The sequence below is a fragment of the Dermacentor albipictus genome, chromosome 4, assembly GCF_038994185.2.
Source record: "Dermacentor albipictus isolate Rhodes 1998 colony chromosome 4, USDA_Dalb.pri_finalv2, whole genome shotgun sequence".
Lineage (NCBI taxonomy): Eukaryota > Metazoa > Arthropoda > Arachnida > Ixodida > Ixodidae > Dermacentor > Dermacentor albipictus.
In genome coordinates this window covers 12,412,944-12,440,229 of record NC_091824.1, presented here as the reverse complement: position 1 = coordinate 12,440,229, position 27,286 = coordinate 12,412,944, and the positions used below count along the sequence as shown (strand labels likewise).

Sequence of the window (27,286 nt, the reverse complement as noted above, 5' to 3'; positions counted from 1 at the left end):
ATATTTTTTAGCAGATTTGTGTACATTGTCTTAAACTTGTTTTTCTTCCACAAACGTTCTCTAACTACCTTGTGATGCTACCTGTGCATCACCTACATGGCGTGCCACCTGGTGTAATAATATGCAAATGTAATGCAAAATGTGCATATATTGATGCTATGCGGCACGCATGTCGCATCGCATGTCTCCTCGCGTGCTAGGGCACGTTTATGGGGCATTCTTCCCCCTGCAAGCTAACAAGCATTGGTGTGGCTCAATGGTGGAGTAGCTGACTTGTGCACAGTGGTCCTGGGTTTGATCCCAGTGGGAATTGAATATTTCTTTTCTCATTCTTGATGATAGCTGCTACGGACACCACTGGCAGTGGCAGTAGACACCATCGTCAAACGAAACGGCTATTGGAATGAGCCCATAACAGCCAATGCTGTAAAATGTGTACTCATGCCAGTATGGTGCATAAAGGTTTGAATATTGTGCCCAAACTATTAGTGTTACAGTCTTTGGGATTCACACCCTGTTATCTTAGACATGCACGATCACAGTCTACACAGTGACAACCACATATGAGTGTCTGAGTACTTTCAAGTTGTTTCTTACATTGTACACGGCTGTGATGCATGAAGAGTGTTAAATGCTCGTGGACGATGATCGTGTCTATGCTTAAGTTGATGTTAAAGAGGAACTGCGCTTTCTTCATTGCAGGAGCGTGACCCACAACCAACGCTGTCAATAGAAGGGGCTTATGTGCTGCTCAACTTGGGTGATTCTGTCACCACAGACCACATCTCGCCAGCTGGTAGCATTGCTCGCAACAGCCCGGCAGCTCGCTACTTGGCTGCCCGTGGGTATGTAGGCTCGCTAGTTCACCTCCATACTGCGCACAGATCCTACCGTTCAGTACAGTCAAACCTGTTTGCATTTACCTCACAAGAAAAAGCTTCCACTAGTTAGATGTGGCCTGTAATTTGACGTACAAGTGTAATAAAATATGACTACTAAATGCACATATGGCTAATTTCTTATGTGCAGTGACACTCTGTTAATTCTGTTACTTCAATTAACTCTGTTAACTCATATCTGTGAAAATCGGGAAGAAGTGGGAATTAAAACGAGTTTTGAGACAAGCAAAAAAAAAAATGAGTTAGGGAAGACTTCAGACAAAAAGCTACAAAAAAGTATCTTGAGAACACCTGAAGCCTACTGGCCGCTCTAGACCATGTGGAGCGTTTCCAAAATGACACCAATAATATCCTCGCTCAATCACTTCCACATGACTCAGGCACCGAACACATAGGGCATCTATAGGCAATAACGTTAGTTGGCACTGTGCCTAGACAGCATGCTTGGCACTGAGTCGGACAACAATTCTAGTGGAAATTGTGAATCCCGTCATCCGTGGAGTTCATAACCAGTTCTGAACATGCAAAAAGTTGGCGCTACTAATTTCTGCAGTGTAATGAATTCCAGACAACTGTCATGCCTTTAGCAGATGCCTGCGAGTTACGTGCTGTTTATGTCTCACTGTTGCACGAGCAGTAAACAAGCATTCTTATCAAGCTGCGATTTCACTTTAACTCTATTTGCTGCGGGCTTGCATGAGTGCCTGTTCACCTTTTTTGGGAGCACCGTGAAAGAACTGATTATGCCGACTCATAAGCACCAGTCGTCTTGTTCAACGTCATGATTAGTATGCGATGTAATTGCATTGATGTGTAATGGACAGCATCTTAAATGAGAGTGGGGAAATAAAGAAGGACTATATTTCCAGTTCAACACTCTTAACACAAGGCCACAAAAATGTGGAAATGAATAGACGAGCAAGTGCGTGCAAGCAATGGAAAGAGAAGTTCTTGTTTTGTTTGTTCATTTTTTTTGTTTTTCTTCATGGTAACATTCAGCAATCCGATAACTTCTCCAAGAGCCGGTGCTTGGGAAGGCTCGTTAGCATCGGTGTCGGCGCTGTCATCTCACATGGTTGCATCAGCGGTCGCTTCACTCTCAAAGTCTGAGTAGCACGTTTGTTGATCATTTTCAAATTTCAGATGCTCGGCAAAGCCGGGTGCTCGGGAGGGCTTATTAGTATTGGCGTCGCCGCTGTCATCGCACATGGTCACATCAGCGGTCGCTTCACTCTCAAAGTCTGAATAGCACGTTTGTTGATCATTTTCAAATTTCAGATGCTCGGCAAAGCCGGGTGCTCGGAAGGGCTTATTAGTATCGGCGTCGCCGCTGTCATCGCACATGGTCACATCAGCGGTCGCTTCACTCTCAAAGTCTGAGTAGCACGTTTGTTGATCATTTTCAAGTTTCAGATACTCGGCAAAGCCGGGTGCTCGGGAGGGCTCATTAGTATCGGCGTCGGCGCTGTCATCACACATGGTCGCATCAACGGTCGATTCACTCTCAGATTCTGAGTAGCACGTTTGTTGATCATTTTCAAGTTTCAGATACGCGGCAAAAGCCGACTGCACCCGATTCGCTATCCTCTGCGCAGAGTGCATTGATGCAGTCGCGATACTCTGCTCCTTCTTCATCAAGTGCACATGAATTGTGAGCATCAGCATTGACGGTGCTTTCCTGTGAGAAGCCATGGTGTTGGGCTGCTGAGCACAAGGTCGCATGATCGAATCCCGGCCACGGCGGCCGCATTTCGTTGGGGGCGAAATGCGAAAACACTCGTGTGCTTAGATTTAGGTGCACGTTAAAGAACCCCAGGGGATCAAAATTGCCGGAGTCCTCCACTACGGCGTGCCTCATAATCAGAAAGTGGTTTTGGCACGTAAAACCCCATAACTTTTTTTTCCTGCGAGAATCCAGCGTGTTCAAAACACCGCATGATCAAAGTGGGTTCGACTTGCTTCCATGCATACACAATAAGACATGTGGCCCCGAGGAAGTCGATGGCGTACTCCTTGCCATTGTCGTAGCAAAGGAGCATGCGCTTCAGCAGGTTATGGCGATAAATCTTCCTTGTGTGGTGAATAACACGTTGGTCCATTGGCTGCGAGATCGACGTGGTGTTCAGAGGAAGAAATACCATCCTGATAGCTTTCAGATGTGGGATGTCGCCATGCGCCGGGCAATTATCAACAATGAAGAGTACATTCCTGCCTGTGGCTGCTAACTTGCGGTCAAGCTGCCGAATGTAATCTTCAAATATTGTGCTTGTGACTCGGGCTTTCTTGTTGTGCCGGTAGATAAACTCTTCCCTTGAGGGCAGCCGTGCATCTTTAAAGCAGTGAGGCTTCCCACTCTTTCCATCTACGAGTAGCGGCAGCTTGTGTTTACTGCACATGTTCATGCCGAACAGAACGGTAATTCTTTCTTTGCCCTGCTTTCGACCCTTGACCACGGTGTCCTTCGCTGTGAACGTTTTTGTGGGCAGCATCTTGTTAAAAGGGCTGCCTCGTCAAGGTTGTACACATCGTCTGCGCCGTACTCGCTAAGCAACGGAGCCAACGTGTGTTTCTTCCAGTTGTCGACGACACTCTCGTTAGCGCTGCCGCTCTCGCCACAGACGGCTGCGAAAGTCAAATTATCGCGCTCTTGAAAACGGCTGAACCATCCATTGCTGCACTTGAACTCTTCGTGCCCGAGTTGTAGAGACAAGTCGTTGGCCTTCTCCCGCAGTACGATTCCATTGACGGGTAGGTGGGCTGCGTTTGCTCTATGCAGCCAGCGAAGTAAGGCTGATTCCACATCTTGGTAAATGGGAACTCGTACTCACGACTGCTTCAAGAATATATCTTGCTGTAGGCTTCTAGTACCTTCGACTTGTTCTTCAATATTGTGGACAACGTCAAGAGGGGCACGCTGTGCCTTTCAGCCTACTCGATCTTGGAACACATGTTCTTACCCGCTTCTTGGATCAAGCAGAACTTCTGCTGCAGCGTTAAAGTCTTATACTTTGCCATAGTCGCTCACTGAAACTTCTGCACAGTTCAGAAAAAAAAAACGCCATGCTAGCTGCAACACCCCTAACCATACATAAAGAAACAGCGCAGACCAGCATTGCGCGCACACACGTCGTTGGCGTGCAACACACACTGTCGTTGTGTGTTGCACGCCTCAAACCATGTCACTCTCCTGTCATCACCGATATTTAGATGCACCGGGATGGTGCTTCTGCCGCCGGGGATAATGATAAATGCATATTGCATGTTTCTTGTGGACAATGCTTGCGGGCACTCCGACGAAGACGATGAACACTCTCTGGCTCTCGAGCTGTCGGCTGAACTGACCAATGCTGCTGTTATCCTTTGCAAATAGTCTCCAGTTGTTAATCCTTCGTTGCATAACAATATCATAGTCTCTGACACATCAAAGAAGACAGTTGCACTACAAGTTTGCAGAATAGTTACGGGCAACTTATCTAGAAGCCTTCGTTTTCGCTCCTTGCAGACGGGACAGTGTGGCAGGAAAACTGTCACGAAGTTGTAACTGCGTGAACGAAATACAAAACTACTATCGGGTGATTTGTCGCCATTGTATAAAATTTTAGACCTTTCTTTAAACATGCTAGATTTCCATTTTAGTACATTTCAAAAAGATGTATGCCTGTGTTGCATCCTAAAATTAAGCTGCGATTTGTTCCCAAAAAGGGAACATGGCGCAAAATAGGACATCGTCTCACAAATATTGCGGCAGAAAAATTTTTCCAATGCTTCAGCTACAAGTAGAGTTGTATACCCGGCTTTCTCCCTCCTTGATCTCTGCTAGCGCGCTGGAACCTACGCAGCTGAGAAGCCCCAGTCAAAAGTTGGGTGTTACGTCAGCTCATCGTGGCACCCCATGGTGGCCGTGGTAGACAACACTACGCAGCACATCGCTGCCACCTCAGAGGCCACACGGAGGTGGCAGCGATGTGCTGCGTAGTGTGCGCAGCCACTCAGAGGTGCGTGTAGCCGCACCTGCAGCTACACGCATTGCAAAGATGAAATGATCTTCCCGTCTTTTTCAGATCACAGGCATATATATATTTCATTCATTCAACTAAAAATTTGCAGTTGTGTATTACCAAGAATGCTCTCACGATTGCGAAATCAGCCCATAGGATCGGTGGGCCAGCTGCTTTCGATGATGCTACATGGCGACATTGCGAATGCAAGAGCAAGCGATTTTTCATTGTATTTGACAGTAGATTGTAAATTCTCCACTGCATGCGGTACAGTAACATAGTTGGCTCACATGTTCACAGCAGCCTCTACGACAGATTGGCAATGTTTCCTTACTATGTTCACAGTGTGTTGGGGCACTTGTAAATTTTGAGTTGGAATTACTGATGAGGAACAACTCGTGCTGTGCACCTTTTAGATTGTAATGTGTGTGAGAATTGGAAGCAAATGTTGGGAGTTAAAGATTCGAGTGAAGAAGTTTAATCAACATTTAAGTTATGAATTGGTTTGCGAAGTCTATCTGGGCATCATTCGCAGGCTTACCCCTCGAGAATTCAATTCGTATGGTGCTCGCCGAGGGAATGATGATGTCATGGCTCGGGGCACATTTGCCAACATCCGTTTGGTGAACAAGTTCTTGGACAAGCCTGGCCCGAGGACCATTCATCTGCCATCTGGTGACGAGGTAAGCGCATGAACCAGTAAAAGGTAAACATGTGTTGAGGAATGTAAACAGCTGGAGTGCTGGTGTGGATGGCACATGTTGTCTTCCATTTTTCATTTTAACATGGCGAAATACTAACAGCAGGTCCTTGAACCTTGACTGCACAAAATGAGAACTGGTGGTTTGCTATTGCACTCCTTCTGGTGCCTGCTTTACTGGTTGCCTACTATGGCAAGTACAGTGCAGTCCACTTACAACGATATCAAGAAGAACGAAAATTCTGATCGTTATGGCCAATCATTGCTATATCTGAGCTGCCTTAAAAAAAAAAAATATGCCGAACATACCTCTGTAGCTCCGAAACTAAATGTGCCACTTGCGCTAAAAAATAGGTGCTGTGAAAAATAAAGCATCTATTTATACCTGTAAACAAGCGTATAAAGGGTTAGGCATGCTCAAATAGTAGAAATCCGCACTCGCTATCGCAGGAGTTTCAGGCTCACAACTGCAGTGTCCCGCTGCTGTGCGAACGCTAGCAGCATTAATTAAGCTTGCATGAAATCAGTAAGCGACTCAATCGATGACAGTACACTTTGCTTGAACATCACGGTCGGTGTCTAAGACGAGTCATTGTCAAATCTTGTCACCCCCTTTGCACAATGCCACCGTCGGTTCCAACAATCGCCCCATTGGAGATCTCTTTGCATATCTTCACTCAAGCTTTTTCATCTAAGCACCTCCTGTTTTATCGTCATTAGCAACCTGCTCCCAGAGCATCGGTAATGTCAGCAGCATCCACTGTGTTGGTTCGAGAGGTTTTGCACAGGCACACAAAGCCCGCCTTTTCCATTGATTGGCATGGCCCCTGGTTGCGGATGTCATGATTGCGGCACTCCTGTGTGAGCTCATACTTTGAGTCTTGCAAAATTTGCAGCTTTGTCTCAAGCGCTACAAAATTGCACTCTGTCGGTGCCATCTTCTATCAACCGGGCTGTCTGCTGCTGCTTCCGTGGTGCACTTCCGCACTCGCTGAGAGGGGGACAAAAGACAAATGCCGCTTGCTTCTAGCTTTTTCTTTTCTCTCCTCTCTCCTCATGCGTAGTTCGATCCAGCGTTACTAGAACCAACTCAGTTTTGCCACTCCGCATATTGGCTTGCGCAAGCATGTGGCCCAAGCGTTGGTCGCAAAAATTAACAATGCTGTGATCGAGTCCGGCTATTGGTTGGCCACGTCAGCTGCTGCTGCAGCCCAACAGCTTGGTATTGCACACACTCATCTGTGTCAATTTATTACTCTGCTGAAAAGCTATACTGCCTTCGTAATTAGACCTAACGGTTTTCAACATGACTTACAGCTTCGCAAGCGCAGTACGAAACCCAAAGACAATGTGATCGCTTCAATTTCAATGACTGTGCTATATTGCGAAGGTACCCCAACATGAATTGCGACTGGATGTGTCCGCCAGATAAAGCAGTTCATAATCAATTGTGTGGGAGGGGGATAGAAGCAGGATGGCTAATGAGGGAATAAGCAAAAAAAGAAAACTGCTGGACTGCATGAAAACAGTTTAAAATTATTGTTTATCGCACCATCTGCAAATGGAGAGAAGCCTTACATCCTATATAAGCTATGCATTTCCTTGGAGAAAGTTAGTCGTACCGTATTTACTCGCATAATGATCGCACTTTTCTGTCAAAAAAAATTGACGCAAATTGAGGGGCGCGATCATTACGTGGGTTAAATTTCCTGCAGAAAGAAAAAAAAAAAACTTTTTCATCTCGCATTTGCTGTGGGATGACAACAGGTCAACAAATAGGCGGCTGCCGCTGTATGTAGTGCGGGACACCCAAAAAAAATGGAGGCCGGTAGAGCAAGCCGAACGCGATTTTTTTTTCTTCTCGCGAGTACATTACATGCATTGAAACAGTTTCTTCCGTATCAGTAATGAATAATATCGTTAATATCGGCAAGTTTGCGGCAATAACGTAGCCATGTCCACTTTGAGGGGACAGAAACAGATGGCCGCACTTAGCTGCCAGTGACATAGGAACACGTAGTGGGCATGCTGCGGAAACTGTGGCATTTGTCTTCACTACTACAGCACGTTTCCACTAAGGGCGGGCGAATAGTTTAGCTGTGTTACAAGTGTCGGCATCTGAATAGGGTACACTTCTAACATATGAGTGTGAACGTGGCTGCCATCATTGCAGCTTGCGATTTGTTGCGTGCCCACGAGTGCAGACGAGAAGAATCGAAAGGCACCTTTTTTGTTGTTGTTGTTGACCACAACCATTATAAAACCTACACATAATAAAGGCAAGTTTAGTTGTAGCTTGTTTTTGTCATGGAAGTGTGGAAAGTGATGAAAGGAATGAAATGAGGCATCTGCTAAAGAATGTTTGGTGCATGCAGACCACTTGGTTTGTCTTGAAGAGTCGTTCGCGTAGCATTCAACAGATGGTAAGCGTGATCATTATTAGCTAGACTTGGCACACGACATATCGCTGCGGCAAGTTTGGCGTGCGATCATTACACGGGAAATTTAAAAAATTGAATTTTGACGACAAAATTTAGGGGTGCGATCATTATGCGAGTAAATACGGTATTGCATGCTGGCCCACTTAAAAAAAAAATTTCAGCTGGCTTCATTCAATTTTCAAGTTAGCTCACCCCCAATTTTCAAGTTGGCCCACCTCCAAATTTTAAGTTTGCTTACCCCCAAATTTAAGTTGGCTCACACACAAATTTACGTTGGACTACCCCCAAATTTCAAGTTGGCCCAGCCCTACTATAAGCTTCCCCATGCATTTTCTATGGAGCCCTATGTATCCCTGTGAGTATTCTATGTGATCACTTTTATTAGTTTTTTGGTCAAATTGTTCCTTATCGCTTATAAAGCTGCCAATCATCTACATTGATATAATTTTAAGGATTAAATGTCTTAGCAACTTACGCATTTTTGTGCGGATGCACGGCATTACACCTTTCATGCGATGGACCTGTGGTACTTGCCGAAGAATGCTTACATGTTAAAAGTGGCACTTGGCTGACGACTTGCAGCCTCTTTTTCATCCCGGAGCAAAACATGCCTGCATATTGCATGCTCAACACAAGCCAGGCTTTGCACTTCCGCAGACCAGCATGAGCTCTGAAACCTCCACACAAACTTCCACAGGACGCAAATGCACAGTAACAAAATAGCCAAATGGGATTCAGCCCCCGTGAGTGAGGTGTGCAACTGGAAGCACTGCCAGTAGTGCGACTAAATCACGGTGCCGTTAGTTGTTGTGAACGCCACGTGGCCCATGTTTTCAGCGGAGCCGTGAAACTGAGTCGGTTCTAGTAACGTTGGCTTGATTGGGGGCGACGCGGATGTGAGGAGGCTGTCATCATCTTTTGGCACACTGCGCCAACTAGCGATGCTCTCCATGGCTTTCGCAGTCGGCACACGGGCGGGACGCACTGCGTGATTAATGGTGGCAGGTATCAACTGGCGTAGGCAAAGGTTTTACCCCGTCTTCGAATCATTTGTTTAAGGGAAACTTAGTAATGCAAATTTCACAATTATTCTGCATGGAAAACAGCGTCCGGAAGAGAAAATTTTGATCGTTACATCCAATATGCAGTGAGTAACGTATCATTATGTATAAGGTTTTTCTCATAGCCCTAATGTATAAGCTGACACTCTTAAGTCGGCTCATCCTTATAACCGATATATCGTTATATGTGGTATCGCTATAAGTTGACTGCACTGTCACAACAGTTCTTTTGTGCCGAGTAGAGGTTATGGAATGCTGGTGCACTCACTAGTTTTATTTTTTGAGGTTGACAGCAAAAATGTTGAGCCATTTTGTACCTCGTGGCTCCTCCAGAATTACCCATTTGGAGGAAATCGGCACTTGCCTTTTCCTGTCCTCTTCATCAGTCTTCATCTTTCTCTCTCGCTTTCAATATTTCCTGTCTTCTACTCACTTTCTTTTACTTCTCATTTTCTTGGCGGCAAGGGTTAACCATGTGTGAATAGCCAACCTTGGGTAATACCGTATTTGGTTATAGTGGTGTCGTACCGCTGGCATAGGCAGAACCTGTCTCTTCAAGGTCCTACAGCTTTGGGCTCCATGGTGGGTGGCGCTGCTGCTGAAAATTCAGTGTGCATCTATGGCAAGTTGTTTCCCCCCACTTCCTGATCACCCTCAGAAACGAGGGCGCACAGAAGAAGTGTTCAAGTTTTTTGGCGGTCAAAGTGAGAATTTTGCACGATTTCATGTCATACACTCCAAGAAAACAGAAAAGGCAGTGAGAATGATACCCCTTTTCTGGTTTCAATATCACTAACTGAAGCTCTTGGCCACGGCTTTAAGGTTTCCAAGTTAGCAAGGCAAGACCTCCTTCTGGAATTCCACAATAAGAAGCAATATGGAAGGCTGCCAAATCTTGTGTCTTTTGGGGATGTTCCAGTGAGTGTGACCGCACATCGTACCATGAACACCAGCCATGGTGTCATATCCAATAGTGATCTGATTGATCTGACAGAAACTGAACTACTTGAGGTCTGGAGTGAGCAGAATACGATCAGTGCAAAACGATCCAAATGAGGCGTTATGATAGAGACAAACCAAGCCTCTTATTCCGACATTCGGTTCAAGTGTGCTGCCTGAGACAATCGAGGCAGGCTATGTCAAGATCAAGGTCATGCCATATATTCCATATCCCCTCAGATGCTTCAAATGCCAAAGCTTAAGCCACAGTCGGAGGCAGAATGCCAGATACTCGGTACGCATTTGCTGCTTGCGGTCGGCTACACGAGCCTGTTCTTGTGCCCGGGCTGCAGCATCGGCACGGCGTAGACGAGCTTATTCCCAGTTCTGCTTGCGGCGTTACTGATCGAAAGCTGCCAGCTCCTCAGAAGTATGTATGGCGTGTGGCCTACTCGTTTTGGAGCCTTCAGCCACAGTTCTCAGAGCTGCAGAGGCCAACTGACCTGTGCCAAATGTAGGGACCATGAACATCCATCTGAATCATGTGAGAACGCTCCACACTGTGTGAATTCCGATGAGGAGCACGCCGCATACTCGTGGTCCTGTCCTTGGAAAAAAAAAAAAAATAGGGGCAATGAAAGTCAGAGAATATCTCATTTAAGGAGGCATGAAGGTGGGTATCCTTCCTGCCAAACCTTTGCCTAAGTGGCGCGCGCGTCAGTGGGCAGTGCCACAATGGCCTTCGGCGACTGTCCAGTTAACACACAGTGAGTCGGCGGCGACGCCTTCCGCCCCTTGGTGGCTGCAGCCAGCGCTGCTCCGCCATCCCAGAAGAAGAGATCACCGACTTCTGGCCTGGTGGCCTCAAAGGTGTTGTCTCTCTAGACAAAGTGTTCATGTCAAGCAAACCGCTTGCAAGAGTGCGTGTCCAGCACTTCACAAGGGGTGATGGGCATAACCAAGCAGGTGGTGCTGCCAGCGCCTAAGGAGTGGCAAGATTCTTGCAGTTGCTTCAAAAAAGAAAAACCTTGCATAACAAGGCCCGAAAGGGGCTCTGTAAGTTAAGTTAGCCTTCTTTTATTGGACACATGGCAAAAACATGTTCTGCAATATGCATACACAGATACTACAGTGTGTTGCAGCTAGGGTGGCGTTCAGGGTATGGAATCCACCAAGTCCATCGACTACTACGTGAGGTTGTAAAAAATGAAGGAAAAAGGGTTTATTTAGCTTAGTTATATGGCTGCACTATGGAAGCCCACTCCATGCAAGAGCAAGTTAAACGTCCAAGTTCACATCAGGACCCTCTGTCCTCACTCTTAGAAAGTGTCTGCTTTTAATACTGTCGTCTTCCCTAGGCGAGTCGACTAGGGAATCTGAAGACTGTCCAGCAGCAAATAACCCTCGTCAACACTGTCTAAGAGACTGGTTTGGAATCTGTGGCGAGAAAGCAACTGGCGACTCCCTGTTCATCATCGTCGTCCCCCCTTATTTTCTTTGCTCAGGCTGCCTGGTAAAGGGCAGGGTGAGGGCCTTTGGTGGAACCCTGCAACAGTCGGTGTCCACTGCTGCATTGACGTCTGGATAAGTACTTAAGGACGAGTGGTGATTTGACTCGTCACAAATGTCTAATTAATTGTGCCTTTCAGTTAGTTCTCCTGGTTCCCTCCTTTTCATCCTCTGCTCAGGTTTCCAGGTAATGGTGGGGTGAGCACCCTTCGTAGGATCCTTCAGCCATCGGTGTCCACGCTGCATTGACGTCTGGATAGGAGGGGTGATGGTTTGACACAAGGCAAATGTCCAGTTGACGCCTTTTTGGTGTTGAGACGTAACAAGTGGAAGGTTAGAGGACTACTTCGTAACCACGACGGCATCACAGAACTCGTACATAAATTTAATCCGAAGGTGCTATGTGTCCAAGAAACACTTAAAAAGCCTACACAGTCGAACTTTCTAATGCAATGTGCCATTTTCCCTAAAGACCGTGATAATGCTTCTGCCTCGTTCAGTGGTGTAGCTATAGCTGTAAATAAGTCTGTTGCTTGCCAACAGTTTGCCTTTCAAACGCCCCTTTAGGCTGTATCTGTGCAAGCAGTTTTGTTTAGTAAGCTCATAACCATTTTCTCTATTTATGTAATGCCTAATTATCAACTTAGTAAAAGAAATTTTACAGCCTCATTGACCAACTCCCAGAAGCCTAAATGATCACTGGCGATCTTAATGCCCATCGCACTCTTTGGCGAGGCTCCCGGTGCAATACGAGAGGCCGGCAAATAAAGAGCTGTATCATCTCGTACATGCCTCTTCGATAAAAAGGAGCCCATGTGTTACAGCGTCCGACATAATTCATATTCAATAGATTTAGCAATGGCAGGGTGTCTACCAACCGGGAAAACCGGGAAAACCGGGAATTCTCAGGGAATTTGAACAGTCTGGAAAAACTCAGGGAAAACTCAGGGAATTTGTGCTTCTATCAGGGAAAATTAGCTGTAACTTTATTGAAAGGGAACGAAAGTCGTGTTAATGCTGGCTCCAGTAACAGAGGAATCGCAACGAATCGTCATTGACGCCGTGTCATTGGCACGATGTATTGCCAGAGTAGTTAACGACCAATTTTCTAGACGCCCGATTTTTCGGACACGCCCGATAATTTGTACGGTTTTGCGGCACCACCACGTACTCCATATAGTCAACGTATATTGCCCTGACTGCAGGTCTGAAATGGCATTAATCAAAGCCGCCACCGCCGCTATTTTGATTATCTCGCCGCCTCGAACCGGCACTCTCGCAGGCAGATCCGCTGGCAGCCGTAACCACCACCGTGGCAACGTTAGGCCTAGCTGTTTCTATGTTCGCTATTAAGCTTCTTGCCGTGCGGTGCCGTGTTTTTCATTGAAAGGATTCGCCGCTATCACCAATGGCACCGACTCCGCCTTTGTAATCCTCGTGATTGGCCTTGAAGCTCGCAGAGCACAGCGCGTTGCGTAATGCCAGTCTCCGAAAGTTCGCTTCGCCTCAGTACACTATAGTTAGGCGGTGAAGCATAACAAGCGTGGGAAGGGGGCAATTGTCACGGGAAACAGTATGTATTCCTTAATTACACATGCGTGCACCCCGTCTCCTGTCACAGTACAAGCCCTGATATGCCTAATAAGCGTACTGGCAGGCCTTCAGAGCTTTTTCAGACGTGCCTGTGGTAATTTTAGCCCTTAAAGGCAGTTAAAGACATGCATTAATTTTTTTCAGACTGCCCTTTTTTTTCAATTTTTTTTGCGGCCCCTCGGAAGTCCGAAAAATCAAATGTTGACTGTACAACTGACCAAGAGGATGCTTCAGATGATCCATGTGGTGAAAGCGTGGTAGAAGGAGGATGAGAACAGAAAGGACCGACGCACTGAGGAATTAACGGGAAAAGAAGGGTGCCGCCGCCTTTTTGAAGGAGCTTGAGCTAAAAAAACTAAGTGTTGGCTGACGCTGAGACACAAGTGTCCCTCATCCAAACTAAAATAAATTGTTTAAGCAGTGAAACCCAACACTGAGATGTTGTGTACGGGCTGAGAGTATGTCAGGACAGTTGAGGTTGACTTCCCAGCTGCTGAGAGAGAACCTTAGTTGTGACAAAGTTCAGGACCTCATACAGATGAGCTTGCTATCAGTTGATAGAAATAGCTGATATTAGAAAATATTTACTTATGTATGCATCTCCTTTTCATTCATATTTGAAAATGTTCGACTCAATTTAGAATGGGCTTTACCATTTCTTTCGCTGTGCATTTTACTAAAACCTTCCTTCTGTTTTCTTTTTAAATAAAATAGATATTACTCCTTACTATTCAAACTGGATTAAGTAATTTTTTGTTTCAGCATGCTTACTAGAGAGTGACAGCACCGGCCAACGTGGTGTCAGCCTGTCTTGACATAAAACAACGTTCTGGCTCATTCAGGGAATTTCGCAAAGGTGCTCAGGGAAAACCTGGAAAACTCAGGGAATTTGGAAATGTCAACTTGGTAGACACCTTGAATGGGCCCTGTGGCCATCTTTCCTTATTTAGAATGGAGCATAACAAATTTCATTGTAAGTGACCACTTCCCTGTAACAATAAAGCTGATACAGCAATACTAATGCCCTCCAAATGTTCCTCAGTGGAAACTATCATTGGCTGACTGGCATCATCTTAAAGAACGACATTTAGTTGCAGTTACTAAATTAACGACATTTAGTTGCAGTTACTAAATTTGGATTCCAAACTGCTTGCATGGCTCGAATGTTTCTTACTAAATCGTTCCCAGTTTGTCTCTACTAATAACACTGACTCTCCTACGAGTCCTGTTTCCTCAGGAGTACCACAAGGATCGGTGCTTGGCCCTCTCCTCTTTCTAATCTACATTAACGACTTACCTTCCTGCGTCTCTTCCCATATCAACTTGTTTGCAGATGACTGTGTAATATTTCGAGAAATAACTAGTCCTAACGATACTACTATTCTACAGTCTGATCTTGATTCTGTGTCCGCTTGGTGTAAGACTTGGTGCATGGAATTAAACACTAAAAAATGCAAAGTCATGCGTGTAACTAGATCTACTAATGCAAATATTTCATATCATCTTGATAACTTTCCTTTAGAAGTAGTATCGTCATATAGATATCTAGGCGTCACTATATCATCAAAACTAACCTGGAATGATCACATTGAATCCATAATTGCCAGCGCCAACAAAACACTTGCATATCTTCGCCGAAATTTCTCACGCACTCCTCAGGCTCTTAAACTTTAACTTTATAAAACACTGATTCGTTCGAAGGTGGAATACGCCGCCTCTATTTGGGACACTTTCCATGACAATCTAATCTACTCACTCGAAATGGTTCAAAATAACTCTGCACGTTTTATTATGTCTAATTATGCTCGAACTGCAAGTGTGACTAATATGAAATCGAGCCTTGAACTACCATCACTAGCATCTCGCCGTAAGTTTTATCGCTTGTGTCTTTTTCACCGCATATTTCAGCATCGTTCTCTACACGATGATTTCGTCTTTCCTCCCCAGTACGTATCACCACGCATTGACCACCGACATAAAGTAGCCGTTCCTTTTTGCAGGACTTCTACTTTTCAATATTCATTTTTTCCCAGGACTTGTGAAGAGTGGAACCACCTACCAACCACTACTGCAGAAATTACAGACCATCAACATTTCAAAAATGCTTTAACAGTAACTTATTAGTTTTTTACCTCATGTTATTTCTCGTTTTTTCTCTTGTTTGCTTGTGCTTGCCTGTATCATCTACTCATTTTACATTGTTTTGTAGTTTGGTGATTTGTATTGATTTGATTTGTTAATTAGAGTATTTGTATTTGCATTGGTACATTATATAACTCCATGTATAAGTATCTTTTCACAGAAATGATTTTTTTTTTTTGCCACTCCCTTCTGTAATGCTTCGGCCCTGAGGGTACAATAAATGAAATGAAATGAAATGAAATTATTTATCCCAAGATTTTATCAGTGAATTCAGCATAGATGATGCAGTTGCATATTTTACAGCTTTTATAATAGACGCAGGAGTAGAATGTACCCTGCAGAGGAATGGTAACAATGACTGTAGGCAGGCACGTAAGAAACAAAATAAAGCATGGGACATTCTCTATCAGTATCCTAATACGTAGAACCTAATTGCTTTCAAGCACATTAAATCGCAGGTAAGGAGGACGTGAAGGCAAGCAAGGAGGGCAAGCTGGGAGAGGTTTCTCTCCGGCATTAATTCATACACACAGGAAGCTAAAGTTTGGGATGGACTGAGAAGGCTGAAGGGGCTGCAAATCTATCCATTGCCCTTGGGTAATATAGGAAGTTGGACGTGGAAACAGTGGGAAGGACCAGGCCAACGCTCTTGGTGAGCCCTACGAGTGCATTTCTTGTTCTGTGCACTATTCATTGTATTTTCTGAAAGACAAGCAAATGGAGGAATGGAAGCCACTCAGCCGTAAATGTAGCTCAAGCTAACCTTTCAAGCAGCCTCTCTGTATTGCTGAGCTGAAAGCTTCCCTAATTGCAGGTCAGAACTCTGCTCCGGGTCCCGACAGAGTTATGTACGAGATGATAAAACACCTTCACAGATACATGCAAACTACATTACTCGCACTCTTTTATAGTCTCTGTACACCTAGGCACATTCTATCTTCATGGTAAGAAGCTATTGTCATCCCTGTGTTGATACAGGGTAAAGATCCCACCTCAGTAGCAAGCTATTGTCTGACAGTGCTAACAAGTTGCCTTTGCAAGTTGTTTGAAAAAATGATAAATTGTTGCCTTCTACATTACCTTGAATCAAACAGAATTCTAGATCCACACCAATGTGGATTTAGATAAGGCCGGTCAACGACCGATTATCTCATGCATGTCGAGGCTAATATTCTGGATGCTTGTGTCCATAAACAAATAATTTTATAGATATTTCTTGACATGAATAAAACCTACGACACCACATGGCATTATGGAATCCTCCGAGACCTGTCATGAATGGGTATCAGGGAAAACATGCTGAATGTTCTGGAGAGTTACCTCTCAAAGACTACTTTCCACGTAAAAATAGGCAACACACTCTCGCGTCCATTTATGCAGTAAACTGGGGTACGCCAGGCGGGCGTCCTCAGCTGTACGCTTTTTATTGTCAACATGAACACATTTCGTTATTCACTACCCCAACCATTTTCTATTCTGTTTACTTAAACAATGTACAGATATGTTTTAAGTGTAGCCTTGCAGTCTGCGAGAGGCAAGTTCAGCTGGGGCTGAAGAAATTATCTAAATGGGCAGGCGAAAATGGGGTCAAGGTCAATCCACATAAAAGCTTGTCCTTTTTTTCAAGAAAGAGAGGATGGCTTTCTGATCCCACTATCGCGCTGGAAGTACAGGACATACCTGTGAATAAAGAAAATAAATTCTTGGGTGTCATACTCAGTTCAAAACTGAGTATGACACTGAGTTTCATCCCCCACATCAAATACCTCAAGGCGAAGTGCTTGAATACAATTAATGTAGTGAAAATTATCTCACACACTAATTGGGGCAGTGACAGAAAATGCTTATCAAATCTATCTCTAGGCAAGTCTTATACGATTGCCTTTAGGCTACAGGGTTGTCGTGTATCAGTTTGGTACACCGAGTGCCCTAAAAATGCTTGATCCTGTTCATAATTTAGGCATATGCCTGGCCACGGGAGCTTTCAAAACTAGCCCAGTACAAAGTCTATACGTAGCATTCAATGAATCGTCACTCTATCTGCAAAGGTCTTTGTCCAATTTTATGTATTTCACGGAAGTACACTCTAACCATGAACATCCTTGTAACAAAGCCATAAATGACACGATTTGTACCGCACTTTTCCATCTTCCAACCGTGAGAGAACCCTTTTCACTGCTTGTGAGGAAGCTCAGCAAAGCTGTGGCTGCCCCACTTCTTGAAAACCCAGTAATGGCTCTATCCAAGCCAGTACCACCGTGGCTGTGGCAGCTAATAGATTGTGACGCATATTTTGTAGAAGTTACAAAGAACGCCCCATATAAAGCCAACAGACAACGAAGCCAAGAAAAGCATTGGGGAAATTAGCTGTAGTTGAAATTGAAATGTAGAAAGTAATGAAGGAAGGGAAATGAAAGGGAACGAAATGATAATGTGTCGCCGGTGGGAGCCAGTCCCACAACCTCCGCATTACGCTTGCGTTGCGCCACCAATTGTGCTACGGCGATGGCCATCAAACCGTCCACCATCTTGGGCATTTATGTTTACTAGATCTAGGAGTGTTAGCCAGCACCACTCAGAATTGCCAAGGTGTGCAGTTGTGGAACATCCTTTTTTCACCCGATGGCATCACGTGTTACGTGACTTGCTCAACTTTATTCAGTCTTCTGCATTTTGTACTCTTCTCATCAACATATCATAATACGACGGTTACCTGGCCACAGAGGCCTTGAGGGCAATATGCTTGCTGACCATATAACCACATCAGTAACTGCAAAACCAAGTAGATAATTCTTCCATAGTTGTCCTTGTCAAAGACTTAAAGCCCTTCCTATGCAAAAAACTGAGGGGCCATTGGCAACATACATGAGGCACTGAAATATTTAATAAACCTCACATTATCAAGCCAAATGTAGGAAACTTGCCACCAATAACAAAAATTAGAGGACACTTAAGCTGCGCCTTCAAGAGTGGAACGCGACAGCTTCCCGTCAACCCGCCAAGGGGTGTAAGACAATGCGCTACGCCGCAGCGATCACTTACGAGGCGCCCTGCATCGGACTTTGCGCCCACCTATCACGCGGTGAGCGTCAAGCAACGCAGCGTTCGGCGCGGCAACGAAACGTGCGCCTGAGCAAACGGAACGAACCAAAGAACTCGGTGTCTCGGAGGGGGAAACGATCTATGCCAGCCAAACGCCGTGATCGGCACGGGCAGAGAGATAGATAGATAGTAATCTAAAGAAAGGAACGGCGCTTGATTCTGCAACCCGTGTGGGAGCACGGCGAAGCGTCGTCAGGGGAGAGGGAGTCGGGGCCCAGCGCGCCTGGCACCGGTCCGCGCACAGCCCCAATGCGCGCGTGGCGCGCCACCTGTCGGGGCAGCACCGTACATTGAGAGGAGGGGGTCTTCTGGGTTTGCCGCAAGATGGCTCTGCATGTGCGGTAAGCACAGAAAAAATGTAGCAGAAACGTACTTCGCTACTTGTCGCGTGGTTGGTGCCGCGCGGGGCACGAGCATGCAGGGATGGACCGAAACGTGCGGCCGCTTGACGAAAAGGGAATGCCCCTTCTTTATTGGGCCCGAACATATTGACACGTGTACTTATCTTTATCGGGCGACACGTTTTGCCGCCTAGCAAATGTTATCGCACAGTGCGGGACGTGCCTGCATTTATCCGAAGTTTCTGGAAAGTTGTCGATGCTTCTATCCGCTGTCTGTTGTCACCGAACCTTGTGTTATCTGATATCATCGCTTGACGCGAACGATGTAGAACTTTGAGAAGGCATGCGGATCCCAACAATTAGTCTGGAACATTTGACGACTGCTGTATAAAAGCAGACGCGCTTGACCCGCTGATCACATTTTCGACGATCGCCGACCGTGTTCGCCGCTACCTTTGTGATAAAAGTGTAGCCTGTTTTGTGGGCACAGGTCCGCCCAATAAAAGTTTGTTTTGTCGTTCACAGTATTGCTACTGTGTTCTTCAGCGTCACCACCACGTGACATCTGGTGGAGGTGCTTTTTGTTCATGTACCAAATGCCCCCGACAAGGCGTGATCCAAGCCCGGACCGCAAAGAGAACACTAACGCAGTATCGGACCATCGAGCAAGCCGCCGCCGGAGCACGGACTTCTACCTGAGAAGACCAAGAAGATTGTAATCAAGGCAACCCGAATGGCAGCCCCAGCTTCCCCCATCGTGCTGCAGCAGCCCACGGAACCACCGACGTTCCCCGGTTCCACATTTCAGGATCAGGAAAACTGGCCGGAAACGTATGAGAGGGTCCCTACAATTAACAGCTGGGCAAGCGACGGCAAGCTGCGACATGTCTATTTCGAATTGGAGGACGCAGCCAGGACGAGGTTCGAGAATCGGGAAGCCAGCTTAACGACGTGGGACCTGTTCCGAAGCGGCTTCTTTCAAACGTTTACAAGCGTCGTACGTAAAGAGCGAGCCCAAGCACTACTGGAAACCAGAGCGCAGCTGCCAAATGAGACGATCGCGACCTTCACGGAGGAGATGCACCATCTTTTCCGGCACGCCGACCCGGAAATGTCGGAGCAGAAAACAGTCCGCTTCCTGATGCGGGGCGTCAAGCAAGAACTTTTCGCCGGACTTATTTGTAGCCCACCGAAGACTGTGGCTGACTTTTCTGCAGAGGCGTCAACGATCGAGAAAATTCTGGAGATGCGCAGCCGGCAATATAACCGCCAGGGGCTCACGCAGCAGTACGCCATCCAAGGACTGGGTTCCGACAACCTGCAAGAGACCATCAGGGCCATTGAGCGCGAAGAACTGCGCAAGGTCCTGCCTTCGTCGAGTACCAGCCTGGCGACCGTGTTTGTGTATGGACCCCGATACGCCGACGAAGACTCAGTGAGAAACTACTCCGACGCTATTTCGGACCCTACAAGGTCATCCGACGTATTGGCGCTCTGGACTATGAGGTCGTGCCAGACGGCATTTCGCATTCACAGCGGCGCCACGCACGATCTGAAGTGGTCCACGTGGTGCGCCTTAAACCGTTTTACGGACGCTGACGAACTTCGTCATTTTTGTTCTTTTCTTTGCTACGAGTGCTTTTGTTTATTACTTTTGTTTGTTTGCAGCATCGGGTCGATGCTTTTAAGAGGGGGGTAACGACACGTGTACGTTTCTTTATCGGGTGACACGTTTTGCCGCCTAGCAAATGTTATCGCACAGCGCGGGACGCAACTGCATTTATCCGAAGTTTCTGGAAAGTTGTCGATGCTTCTATCCGCTGTCTGTTGTCACCGAACCTTGTGTTATCTGATATCATCGCTTGACGCGAATGATGTAGAACTTTGTAGAAGGCATGCGGATCCCAACGATTAGTCTGGAACATTCGACGACTGCTGTATAAAAGCAGACGCGCTTGACCCGCTGATCAGATTTTCGACGATCGCCGACCGTGTTCGCTGCTACCTTTGTGATAAAAGTGTAGCCTGTTTTGTGGGCACAGGTCCGCCCAATAAAAGTTAGTTTTGTCGTTCACAGTATTGCTACTGTGTTCTTCAGCGTCACCACCACGTGACAATATATAGACAGACATACACAGGTCACAGGGGGCGCCACACTCTGGTGGCAGCCTAACAAACGCGGCTGAACTGTGGCGACCTCTACATCTCCCCCCTTGAAGCATTGGAGGTTAGACGGGAGAGATTCAGGAAGCCAAACACGTCAAAAGTTTCACAAGTTCAAACGGCGCGGCGGAACAATAGGCCGGCCGTAAGGTGTTCGTGTCACACCGTCACTGAGGTCCCTGGCTGCACGGGACTGTTGCACAGACTGTCCGAGGGGGACCGTTGATTCCACGATGTTGGCAGGCCGAGGCTCCTGACAGCGAACTTGCTGCAGTGGTGGTGGTTCCTCTCCGGAGGCAGTAGGCCCAAAAGGCACTAGGTGACGCCGGTTGCACTGTAGGGTGCCACCTCGCTCCGTTTCGACCACGTAGCTTCTTGGTCTTTGCCCCGGACTGAGGACCGTAGCCTGCACTTGATCAGGTCGCACCCAGACACGCTGACCTGTTTGGAGTGGCAGCAAGCCTTGAGCTCCATGATGCCTGTTGTAGTTGTCGGCCTGCTTCTGCTTGTAAGTCGCATCCTTGGCGACGACTTCTTTCATTGGGGGCCAGTTGGGACCTAGCTGGGAGCCTTGCTTTGGGACTCTGGTTCTGAGTTGACGTCCCATCGACAGCTGGGCTGGACTAAAGCCATTGACTCCTGGAGTATCCCTATAGCTGAGCAGAGCCAGATAAGGATCCTTTGACTTGCGAAACAGGTCCTTGATAGTACGCACCATCCTCTCCGCCTCTCCGTTCGATTGAGCATAGTGTGGACTGCTGGTCCTGTGGTTAAAGCCGTATGACGCTGCAAACGCCGTGAACTCTTGCGACGATAACGGTGGGCCGTTGACTGACCTGACTTCTTACGGGATTCCATGACGGGCAAAGATGGATTTGAGAGCGTCAATGACTGTCTGAGCTGTCGTGCTCCTTAGGGTCACCACCTCAGGGAACCTTGAGTAATAGTCCACCACCAGGATGAACGTCTGGCCGTTGAGGTGGAACAAGTCCATTCCAAGGAATTCCCAGGGATGTCCAGGTAGGGCTGTGGAGAGCAGGAGCTCGGCAAAGTTCACGCGGGTGGAAGCGCACTGTTCACAGTTGGCAACGAGAGAGGCGATGTCTGTCGAGATACCGGGCCACCAAACTGACTCCCGAGCTAGGGCTTTGGTCCTGTTGATGCCTTGATGACCTTCATGCAACAGCGTCAAGACCGCTGGCCGAAGGGACGATGGGATGACTAACCGGGCGCCTTTCAACAGAACACCGTCGCAGACAGAGAGCTCGTCTGCCACTGAGGCGTACTTTGTGAGGTGCAGTGGTATCGTGGTCTTTTTAGGCCAACCATTCTGGCAGTAGGAAGTGAGGGCTTTGCACTCGCCATCGGACTCTTGTGCCTGTCGCACGTCTTTAGGGCTGAGTGGCAAGACTTCCGACGTGCAGCCGACTACCTGTGCTGCAAAAAGTTCGATAGTGTCTAGAGGAGTGGGTGGCTTGTAGGTGATGCGCGACAACGTATCAGCTGTGGCTAGCAGCTTTCCTGGCACGTGCAGCATACGGAACTGGTATCGCATGGTCTTCAGCCGTAGCCTCTAAATACGAGGCGGCAACACGTCCAGTTTCATCTTGCCCAGAAGCGAAACGAGTGGCAGGTGGTCAGTCTCGACGTCGAAGGGGATGCCACGGACGAACTCGTCGAACCTTTGGATAGCCCACGTCGTTGCCAAAGCTTCTTTTTCAGTCTGGCTGTAACGCTGCTCGGTATCGGTCATTGACCTCGAAGCGAATGTGACTGGGCGGCGCTCTCCTGAGGGTTGCGTCTGTAGCAAAACTGCGCTGAGTCCGAATGAGCTTGCGTCTGCAGACACCGTAGTGGCGTACGACGGGTGGTACTTGGCCATGCACCTGTCTGACGTCAAGAGTTCCTTGATTTTCTCGAATGCTGCCTTTTGCTCGTGCTGCCACACCCAACTTGCAGACTTGTTCAGTAAGGCTCTGATGGGAGCCATGATGTCCGAGATGTGTGGCAAGAACCTGGCAAGATGGTTCACCATTCCGAGCAGCCTTCTAACGCCACCGACGTCTGTTGGGGCTTCCATGGCTTTGACTGCTTCGACCTTGCCCGGATCTGGCCTGATGCCCTGTGCTAAGACGACAACTCCGAGGAAGGAGACCTCGGGTACCCCAAAACGACACTTGTCCTGGTTCAATGTGGTACCTGCTTTTGCAAGGCGAGATAGCACCTGGCTCAGTCTGGCGTCATGTTCCTGGCGGGTGCATCCAAAAACCAAAATATCAACTATCATATTGGCGACTCCTTCTTGGCCCTCCAGGATTCTTGACATCTGCTTTTGGAAATACTCTGGTGCGGAGGTGATGCCAAAGGGGAGCCGGCAGAAGCAGTATCGGCCATATGGGGTGATGAATGTCGTAAGCTCTTGGGAGTCTTCAGAGAGCTTCACCTGGTGGAAGCTTGCGGTCGCGTCCAGCTTCGTAAAAACTGTTGCATCGCCGAGGAGGCCAAGGACTTGCTCGACAGTTGGCAGAATATGTCTTTCACGAAGGACGACCTTGTTGAGTTGTGTTAAGTCGACGCAGAGGCGGTAGGAACCATCGCCGCTCTGGACGATGACGAGACCCGAGCACCATGGTGTTGGCTTGTCGACCCTACGGATCACGCCTGTGCTTTCCAATTTGTCCAGCTTGCGACGGACGATCTCGAGCAGCGGGATGGGGATCCTGCGAGGTACGCTTAGCGAGAAAGGTACGGCATCAGGTTTCAACCGGATGGTGTACTCGACCTTGAGAGTGCCCAATCCATTGAAGAGCTTGGCGTGCAGCGTCGCTTTTGAAGTCTTGAGTTGATCAAGAAACCGAACTACTTGGAGGGCTTGGAGCGCTGGCAGTCCCAGAAGAGGCACAGTGAGAGACTGGATCACGTAGAGGCGCTGACAGCTTGTTTTCTCTTGCCACTGAAGTCGTGCCACATACGAGCCCAGCACGCGCACTGGCTGTCCTCCCGGGCCAGTGAGCAGAGTGTCGACTTGATCGAGTTTGGCAGGCAAGGTAGGAAAGTTGCTGGGAACAGCAGATACTTCGACTCCGGAGTCGACTTTGAACTGCGCTGTGTAATCGTCAACGGTTACGTCGACGAACTTTGCTGAGGCGGGCGTCGCGACGGCGTGCAGGTGAACGGAGCTGAGCTTGTACTGCTTGAACTTCCGCGAGCGGCATACTTTGGCAAAGTGGCCTTTCTTTTTGCAGGAGTTGCAGGTGGAGCGACGGGCCGGGCAGTCTGAACGTCGATGAGGCACGCGGCCGCAGAATTCACATGTGGACGGCTCGCGTGAGCGCTCTGCTAGCGTCTGCGGCGAACGAGGCTTAGCGGCGGAGCGGCGGCGAGAGGGGAACTTGCTAGCTTTTGCGGCGTTGAGGTTGAGCTCGCGGGAGTGCTCGGTGCGGTTCTGGGGCAACGCCTTTTCCCTGTCGGCGTCTTCGGATTGACGGGCTTGTGTCCAGGCGTCCTGTAGTGTCAACTTCGCGTTCCGGCACAGCTGGTCCGAGAGACTGGAGTCGCGGAGGCCAACGATGAACCGGTCACGTACGAGCCTTTTCTCAACAGCAGCTGACGGATAGTTACAGCGCTTAACCATCCTGCGCAGTTCTGCGTAGTACGTGTCGACGCTTTCGTCGGGCAGCTGAACACGTCTGTGGAACCGTGATGATTCGTAAAGCTCGTTTGCCGGGTGCACGAAGTGCTCAGTGAAGCGGGTGGCAACAACTTGGTATGAAGCGAGCGACTGGGCGTCGAGCGAGAAGGTCTCGAGAAGCAGGCGGGCCTCCGGGCCCATGCAGTACAATAGCGAGCGTACCTGCATGTCTTCCGACGCTTTCGTCAGACCTGAAACCGCTGCGTAGTCTTCGTAGCGGTTGAGCCATGTCGCCCACGTTGGCGGGTTCGCGAAGTCGAACGGTGCCGGCGGCTAAAGTTGACGCCGTACAGTTTCGGCGGCTCGCCAGGCTCGAGGGACATCTTGGTGCCTTCCTATGAGGTGAGGGCTAAGGCAGGGGGGCGTTATCCGGCCACTTCCGACACCATGTCGCGTGGTTGGTGCCGTGCGGGGCACAAGCACGCAGGGACGGACCGAAATGTGCGGCCACTTGCCTGGACGAAAAGGGAATGCCCCTTCTTTATTGGGCCTGAACATATATAGACAGACATACACAGGTCACAGGGGCCGCCACACTCTGGTGGCAGCCTAACAAACGGGGTGAACTTTGGCAACCTCTGTCGTAAATGTAAATGGGACTTCTGTAAGTTACATGCTCATAATTACCGATATACACCGCAGTATAACTTTCTACGGCACGTTTCTAAGGCAACACCGCATTCACTAGAAGTGCTTTTGTACCACTTTCAAGCATCGAACTCGTGGCTGAGTGGTAGCGTCTCCGTCTCACACTCCGGAGACCCTGGTTCGATTCCCACCCAGCCCATCCTCGAAGTTGCTTTTTATTTGTGAAGTGCCTGCCGTGATTTATCGCTCACGGCCGATGCCGCAGACGCCGACGACACCGGCTTTTCTGCGACATGAGCTCCTTAACGCTATCGCGTTAAAAATACAACAAACTGAGGTTACTTTTTGCCGTCTTAGGATAGGCAACACGTATGGCACACACCTACCGGTGACGGTCCTCCTGTCTGCAATAAATGGGGTGATACGCTAATGGTCCTTCACGTTATGCTAGAGTTTTGGGAAGTAGAAGCCCAAAACAAAAAAGTATTTTTCTCCAGCATACGAACAACTTCTTCTCCATCTGGCAATGTTTCAGGGCATTGAAGAACTTTTTGACTATAGCTAGTTTTAAAGTGTTCACGAGATATTAGTACCTTGAATGTTATGAGCCCAAGGTATACGTAGCACATCCTCTCAATAGAGGCTGCAGCTGCTGTGATGGCATTCTAGAGCACATGCCTCCCAGCCCTTGCATTCAAGGGCTCGCAGGTGAGGTACAAGTGCTACTGTTACTCGCACATTTATTACATCACCCTTTACAATATAACTTTTATGCTCATAGTATAAACCACTAGTCATTGTCATTATTTTAATACCTGTACATGTTATGCACTTTACAGCGACAAATATTTAGGCTCTCTGCAGCCAAGTTGCACCTCCCATTCGCAATTTATACTTACAACTCTGACGTTTTTCACATTATACCATCGACAATCCATTTGTTATCTTTTGCTTGGCACTCTTTGGCCATACTGGCCCTTGCATCAATAAAATCCATAGATCTTCATCAAAATACTTGCAAGTACAAAGGTTTCTCCCATCCGGTGAATACTTTTAGCAAGGTGTGGTCTGCATCTTGACACTGAAGAGACGACGATGGAAGAGTGGCTCAAGCTTGATTTCGTGCTGCTCTTCACCTTTTGCCACAGCATTTGTAAATGTGTCGGTGTAGCTCTAATACACCTCAACAGTACTATTCACCATATTTCTACATGAATTCCTGTCCTGCACCTGTCTTTCCACACAGCCTGTTTTCATGTGTTCTTGCCCATGCAGATGGACATCTTTGATGCGGCCGAGCGTTACAAAAAAGAGGGGGCCCCTCCACTCATGGTGCTAGCCGGCAAAGAGTACGGCTCTGGCTCCTCTCGGGATTGGGCAGCCAAGGGACCCTACCTGTTGGTGAGTGGCTTTGCTCCGTGATAGAAACCATGTGCGCTCTCTGATGACTCTGATGTAGAATTCATATGTTGCACAAGTACAGTAGGCCCTCATTCATTAGTTCAGTAAAAGAACAGAAGAAAAAAACATACAAACTGGGAAAATGTGCGATCCTAAGCCACTACAAAGGTTCAGGCTCAACTGTAGTTGACATCTAAGTAATGCAAAGCATTGCGCACATTGTTGCGCACATTGTTGTAGCCCGAGCGGCCCGACACATTAGTAACATCATGGGGAGGGCTAGTGGGCTCATCTTTAAAGCTATACTCAAAAAGTGCAGCTGAAACGAGGACATAGAGAAACAAATACCACAGAAGCATGGCCCATTTGTTGTTTTTACAGCGTTGGCAAGCTTACGTTCGCACTCCTCGAATTCGGCCTGGTGAGCAGCTTTTTGGAGCCAAACATTTTGGCAGGAGGATTTGATGTGCCCGCTTGGCGTGAATTGTTGTGGATGGTCCTTAACCCGTTAAGGAATAGACATATAAATACCCAGAAAAAATGTTAATTTTCTATCCAAATATGCAAAAAAAAATCAAGAATAAGCATAATCGACAAAAAGAAAAAAATATTTTGCGGAAACTTTTCAGCAGTCAGGGGGGTTGAGGGCAAAAAACTGGAAGTGGACTTCATCCCAAGCCACCTAAGGCTTCGTTTTCAATTTGTAGGGACAGGTCTC

At 47.5% G+C, this 27,286-nt stretch overlaps 1 protein-coding gene across 5 annotated transcripts in view; it reads left to right on the top strand.

The window, feature by feature from the left end:
- LOC135917012 (cytoplasmic aconitate hydratase-like) overlaps positions 1 to 27,286 on the top strand; it is a 233,332-nt gene that overhangs the window by 178,381 nt on the left and 27,665 nt on the right. For all 5 annotated transcript variants that reach the window (XM_065450478.2, XM_065450497.2, XM_065450487.2 and 2 more), the window contains 3 exons: positions 703 to 845; positions 5,433 to 5,580; positions 26,443 to 26,568. In XM_065450478.2, coding sequence (XP_065306550.2) covers positions 703 to 845; positions 5,433 to 5,580; positions 26,443 to 26,568 — 417 coding nt within the window. The remainder of the gene's footprint in view (positions 1 to 702; positions 846 to 5,432; positions 5,581 to 26,442; positions 26,569 to 27,286) is intronic.